Source organism: Psammomys obesus, unplaced genomic scaffold, assembly GCF_907164565.1.
Source record: "Psammomys obesus unplaced genomic scaffold, mPsaObe1.curated_primary_1811, whole genome shotgun sequence".
NCBI classification, from domain to species: domain Eukaryota; kingdom Metazoa; phylum Chordata; class Mammalia; order Rodentia; family Muridae; genus Psammomys; species Psammomys obesus.
This window is the reverse complement of record NW_026590005.1, coordinates 1,858-8,474: the sequence shown is the minus strand read 5'-3', so window position 1 is coordinate 8,474 and position 6,617 is coordinate 1,858. Positions and strand designations below refer to the sequence as shown.

At 47.7% G+C, this 6,617-nt stretch overlaps 1 protein-coding gene across 1 annotated transcript; it reads left to right on the top strand.

Moving 5' to 3' along the window:
- The first annotated feature begins 31 nt into the window (after positions 1-31).
- Positions 32-6,611, top strand: LOC129675556 (zinc finger protein 709-like). Its single transcript, XM_055605525.1, has 2 exons — positions 32-1,037; positions 4,015-6,611. Exons 1-2 carry the CDS (start codon positions 961-963, stop codon positions 5,141-5,143), a joined length of 1,206 nt encoding a protein of 401 aa, XP_055461500.1. The 5' UTR covers positions 32-960; the 3' UTR covers positions 5,144-6,611.
- The last annotated feature ends 6 nt before the right edge of the window (positions 6,612-6,617 follow it).

Genomic DNA, 6,617 nt, shown 5'->3' with positions numbered 1-6,617 from the left:
GTCTGGTAAAGTCTGCACGACCTCTGCCCAGGCCCTCAGGCTTTCATGGTTTCTGTGGAGGCTTCTGGCGTGATTCTGATTGCTCTACCTTCATCTGTTACTGGGCCCTGTTCCCTTGCTGCTTTTAATATCTTTTCTTTGTTCTGTAGATTTGGTGCTTTGACTACGATGTGACCTGAGGAGTTTCTTTTTTGGTCTAGTCTGTTTGGTGTTCTGTTTGTTTATGGACATCTCTCTCTTTAAGTTGTGGGAAATTCCTTCTGAGTTTCTTGAAAATACGTTCCGGACCTTGGAGCCTGGAATCTTCTTTTTCATCCATCCCTGTTATTCTTAGATTTTTGTCTTTACGTGGCATCCTTGATTTCGTGGATTTTTCTGTTTGGAACCTTCCCGATTCTCCATTCTCATTGAGAGAAGTATCATTTTCTGCAAGTGGATCTTCAGGACCTTGGATTCTCTCTTTCATCTCTTGTATTCAATTGCTGATGCTTAGCTCTGTGGTTTCCGATCTTTTCTCCAAGTCCTCCATCTCCAGGGTTTTCTCTGTTTGTGTTTTCTCTGTTGATTCTAATTCTGTTTTCATGCCTTGCACCATTTCCTTCATCGGTTTGAATGTGGATTCCTGTCTTTCTGGGACGGTGTCTATTTTTTGTTCATTTCTGGTCTGTATGTCACTAACTGTGCATCTATTTGAGCCTCTATTTGTTTGGCCATATTTGCCTGTATTTCCTTAAGAGCTTCATTCGTTTCCTCTTCATTTACCTTCATTTGTTCGGCTGTTTCATTGAGAACTTTGTCTCCTCTTCATTAGCCTCCATTTAGGTGGCTATTTCTTTGAGAAATGTGTTCGTTTCCTCTTTCTGTTCCACTGATAACTGTATAAGCATTGCTTTAAAGTCATTTTCCTGTGTTTCTGATGAATTGGAGTATCCATTGATTTGGGGAGTCGCTGGTGAAGCCATGATGTCCGGATCTCTGTGGGATGTGTCCCTGTGCCGACTCGTTCTGACTGGTTTCGTCCTTCTCCGGCAAGGAAGGTGAGAGAGGTCCAGTGGTTTGGGAGTGGGCCCCAGTGCCTCAGCTGTCGCTAAGGGAAGAAGGTCCACGTGTGTGGATGCAGGTTCAGGAGGGCGGGGAGCACGCGTGTGCATGCGTGTGAAAGCGGGCCGTGAAGGTCGGGGGCTGGGGAGTGTAGGTGTCTGGGATGTGGCGCTGCCAGCGTCCACAGGCATCGAGCTTGTGGAGAGTCCCTGCTTCCCCGAGTGTCCCATGGGCCTGTCACGGTGTCCTTGGATCCAGCTTGTCCTGCGCTCTGGGAGCTGTCTGCCAAGAGTCTACTGGTGGACCTGCAGGACAGGGGCCCCGGCGCCGGGGACGAGGAGACCCGACGAGCGGAAGAGCAGGAGATGGAATGTTCCCACCCTCCGTCCCCAGAGGGGCCGCAGATGACCCGGATCCCAATGGTCCCAGCTCATGCGTCGTCCCTCCTGCCCGGGAAGCCTCAGGGTCGATGTTCGGGCTCAGCTGCGCCTCCACTCACCAGCCGGGGAGTCTTGGCCTCCTGAGTCTAGTACACGCTGGTCGCCGCCATCTCGGATTGACTGTTTTCTTTCTTTTTTTGCTTTTTCAAATGCTTTGTTAATTACACTTTATTCACTTGGTATCCCCCCCTGTGGTTCCCTCCCTCCTCCAGTCCCAATCCCTCCCTTCCTCCACCCTCTGCATGCGTGCCCCTCCCCAAGTCCACTGACAGGGGAGGACTTCTTTTCCTTCCTTCTGATCCTAGTCAGTCAGGTCTCATCAGGAGTGGATGCCTTGTCCTCTTCTGTGGCCTGGTAATACTGCTTCCCCCTCAGGGGGAGGTAATTAAAGAGCAGGCCAATCAGTTCATGTCAGAGACAGTCCCTGTTCCTATTACTATGGAACCCACTTGGATACTGAACTGCCATGGGCTACATCTGTGCAGGTTCTAGGTTATCTCCATGCATAGTCCTTGGTTGGAGTATGAGTCTCAGGAAAGACTCCTGTGCTGCTCAGATTTTTTGGTTCTGTTGCTCTCCTTGTGGAGTTCCTGTCCTCTCCAGATCTTACTGTTTCCCACTTCTTTCCTAAGATTCCCTGCACTCTGCCCAAAGGTTGCCCATAAGTCTCAGCATCTGTATTGATAGTCTGCAGGGCAGAGCTTTTCAGCGGTCCTCTGTGTCAGGCTCCTGACTTGTTCCCTCTTTTCTCCTTCTTCTGATGTCAGCCTCTTTGCCTTTCTAGACAGGGATTGAGCATTTTAGCCAGAGTACTTTATGCTCTTTATGGCTATTATGAAGGGTGTTGTTTCCCTAATTTCTCTCTCAGCCCTTTTGTCTTTTGTATACAGGAGGGCTACTGAATTTTTTGAGTTAATTTTGTATCCGGCCGCTTTGCTGAAGGTGTTTATCAGCTGTAGGTGTTCCCTGGTAGAGTTTTTGGGGTCACTCATGTATACTATCATATCATCTGCAAACAGTGATATTTTGACCTCTTCCTTTCCGATTTGTATCCCCTTGATCTCCTTCAATTCTCTTATTCTTCTAGCAAGGACTTCAAGTACTATGTTGAAGAGATATGGAGAGAACAAACAACCTTGTTTTGTCCCTGACTTCAGTGGGATTGCTTTAAGTTTCTCTCCGTTCAGTTTGATGTTGGCTATAGGCTTGCTATATATCGCCTTTACTATGTTCAGATATGTGCCTTGTGTCCCTGATCTCTCCAAGACTTCAAACATGAATGGATGCTGGATTTTGTCAAATGCTTTTTCAGCATCTAGGGAGATGATCATGTGGGTTTTTCCTCCTTCAGTTTATTTATGTGGTGGATCACATTGTTGGATTTCCATATGTTGAACTATGCTTGCATACCTGGGATGAAGCCTACTTGGTCATAATGTAATGGATGATATCTTTGATGTGTTCTTGTATTCGGTTTGCGAGTATTTTGTTGAGTATTTTTGCATCAGTGTTCATAAGGGAGATTGGCCTGAAATTCTCTTTCTTTGTTGAGTCTTTGTGAGGTTTAGGTACCAAGGTGACTGTGGCTTCATAGAATGAGTTTGGTAATGTTCCTTCTGTTTGTATTTTGTGGAATAGTTTGAAGAGAGCTGGTGTTAGCTCTTCTTTGAAGGACTGGTAGAATTCTGCGCTGAAACCATCTGGTTTCTGAATGCAGTGCAAAGTTACATTTAATTCATCCTTATTCATCACTAACTTATAAATTAGTTGTCAAATAATATTCATTGTCTCCTCAGTAACAGTGATGATCCTGTAGATTCCATCCTCACCTCTGTGTATAGATGCTTTGGGGAAGGATCCAGCAGAGCCCACTCTTCCTGAGCGGGCCTTTTCCAGATGCTCATCGCCATAGGCTATTGCGTTCCAGACTTCACTCTACTTGTGTACACTAGAACGCACGATAGTGACAACACTAGAAATTAATATTTGTTCGTGTGTTCATTCATTCATGATTAACAACAAATGAATCATAAACTTGTATCACATTCAGAAAGTCTAGGCAAAGCAGGGCACTACTAATAATTAAAGTAATACACTCAATTAGTTTTCCAAACCCATCGGGAACCTAGCCAAAGAAGTCACACTACAAGAAATCCCGACGATCACTGGCCCTGTGGAAACTGCTGTGTTCATTCTGGTTCACTTTACAAATTCAGTGTGACGACGAATATAGGAAAATTAATGAATGCATTCGCTGTGGTGAAGCTGAGCTCGCCTAGGTCCTTTGACATGTGTGAAAACCCACGTATAGAAAAATCATGCTGTAAGTGTAATAGTTTCTCACCATGAGAGGTGCCTTGGAAGGTACGAAACACCCACAGTCAAGGGGAAGACTGTGAATGTAAACAAAGTGGTAAAGATGTATCTTCATTTTACAATAAGACCCAGTTGCAAACTTAATTTATACCGATAAAAAGACTCATCAGCGTGATGAACACGGTAAAGCTTACATGTACACTTATTACCTTGGCAGGAATGAAAGAACACCTACTTATGAGAATCCCTATGAATGTAACCAGTGTGGGGAAGCCTTTTCACAACACGGACTTCTCCACACGCATAGAAGCTCACACCCTGGAGAGAAACCCTACAAATGCAACCAAAGTGATAAAGCCTTTGTACGTGGCAGTATTCTTCGAAGCCATGAAAGACGTCACACCGGAGAGAAAAACTACAAATGTGTTCAGTGTGGGAAAACCTTTTCACAACCCAGTTATCTCCACAGTCATAAAAGAACACACACCGAAGAGAAACCTTATGAATGTAGTCAATGTTGTAAAGCCTTTGCATGTTGTACTGGTCTCCGAAAGCATGAAAGAACACACACCGGAGAGAAACCCTATGAATGTAATCAGTGTGGGAAAGCCTTTGCATGTTGTACTGGTCTCCGAAATCATAAAAGAACACACACCGGAGAAAAACCCTATGAATGTGTTCAGTGTGGGAAAGCTTTTGCACGTTGTAGTGATCTCCGAAAGCATGAAAGAATACACACCGGAGAGAAACCCTTTGAATGTAGTCATTGTGGTAAAGCCTTTGCACATCGTAGTGGTCTCCACAGTCATGAGAGAACACACACCGGAGAGAAACCGTACAAATGTACTCAGTGTGGTAAAGCCTTTGCACAACCCAGTTATCTCCACAAGCATGAAAGAACACACACCGGAGAGAAACCCTACGAATGTGTTCAGTGTGGGAAAGCCATTGCACGACTCAGTCATCTCCACAGTCATGAAAGAATACACACCGGAGAGAAACCCTATGAATGTAGTCAATGTGGGAAAGCCTTTGCATGTTGTAGTTATCTCCAAAAGCATGAAAGAACACACACCGGAGAGAAACCGTACAAATGTACTCAGTGTGGTAAAGCCTTTGCACAAACCAGTAGTCTCCACAGGCATGAAAGAACACACACCGGAGAGAAACCCTACGAATGTGTTCAGTGTGGGAAAGCCTTTGCACGACTCAGTCATCTCCACAGTCATGAGAGAACACACACCGGAGAGAAACCGTACCAATGTACTAAGTGTGGTAAAGCCTTTGCACAATCTGGTATTCTCTACAGGCATGAAACAGTTCATACTGCAAAGAAACTCGATTGATTTAATCACTGCACATTGCAGCGATCTCTGAAGACATGAAAGAGTTCGCAGTGGAGTGAAAACATGAATATAACCAGCAAAGCCTTTGCACGTCACCTTTTTTCCAAGCCATGAAGGAAATCACATGGGAGGGAAAAACTTAGGAGTGTTTTCAGTACGAGGAAACCTTTGTACATTTCTATGGGCTTCACGCTCATGAATGCATCTCCTCACTACAAAGCTACATACACGTCGCTCACTGCATGTGACGTGAACTTGTCTGTATGCCTGGACGGTCCGCGAGTCCGTGTGTCCCTCAGGGGTGTGTGTGAGGCGACTGTGGGCTGTTAGGCCACGGCAGACGTGTACAGAGTGGGAGATGGCTTGTCGCATCTCCTTCGCCTTCTCAATGTGAGGACTGAGGCCTGGTTGCCGGCTTGGGACACCAGGAACCTTCCTGCAGCTCTGTGTCCCCCGATGCCCCAATAAGAGTCATCGAGACGTGACGTCAGCACAACGTCGTCGTCTTTTCACACTGAACACACGGTCATGTGACAGTTGATGAGCTCAGGGCGATCTGAGCCGTCAGATCTGTTTGCAAATGAGAGCGAGCAGCGGTTCTGGGCATCGAGCCACGGGTTTATCCCCATGAACGTGTCACGGAGAGCATGTAGGTGTGAAAGGTTGATCCTAAACTCGTCTCTCACTCAGCCCCGAGGACCCAGAAGGCAGGAGATTGAGAGCATAAAAAGCAACCTGGTGCCGAAAGAAGATTCCGAGCCAAACTCGCCACAGCAGTATGGAAGCGTCCAAAAAATGGCCAGGGCAGAAACTGACAGCATACGTGTTTAAAGGCGCCCGACCACGTGGCCAAAGCTTGTCACCCGACCGAGCTCATCCCACACGGGGTCAGTGGGCAGCACGGGAGCCCACAAGGACACGTGTCATGTTACGCCTCGTGCAAAGAGAGAAGAACGTGAAGGTCTGAAGACCAGCTCTCCTGACGTGGTTTCTGCTTCTCCGGTGCAGACATTCCGTTAGGAGCCCTGAGCCATGAAGACTCCAGATGCTGTGCAGGCCGCTGTCCTCCCTCCAGATGCTGTGCAGGCCGCTGTCCTCCCTCCAGATGCTGTGGAGGCCGCTGTCCTCCCTCCAGGTGCTGTGCAGGCCGCTGTCCTCCCTCCAGATGCTGTGGAGGCCGCTGTCCTCCCTCCAGATGCTGTGCAGGCCGCTGTCCTCCCTCCAGATGCTGTGGAGGCCGCTGTCCTCCCTCCAGGAGCTGTGCAGGCCGCTGTCCTCCCTCCAGATGCTGTGGAGGCCGCTGTCCTCCCTCCAGGTGCTGTGCAGGCCGCTGTCCTCCCTCCAGATGCTGTGGAGGCTGCTGTCCTCCCTCCAGATGCTGTGGAGGCTTTGTCCTCTCTCCAGATGCTGTGCAGGCTTTGTCCTCACTCCAGATGCTGTGGAGGCCGCTGTCCTCCCTCCAGATGCTGTGCAG

Bases quoted from the DNA above. Each gene is read 5' to 3' on its own strand.
- LOC129675556 (XM_055605525.1), top strand. From the start codon at position 961: ATGATGTCCGGATCTCTGTGGGATGTGTCCCTGTGCCGACTCGTTCTG. The intron at 1,038-4,014 runs GTGAGAGAGGTC...TTACCTTGGCAG, and splicing joins GTCCTTCTCCGGCAAGGAAG to GAATGAAAGAACACCTACTT.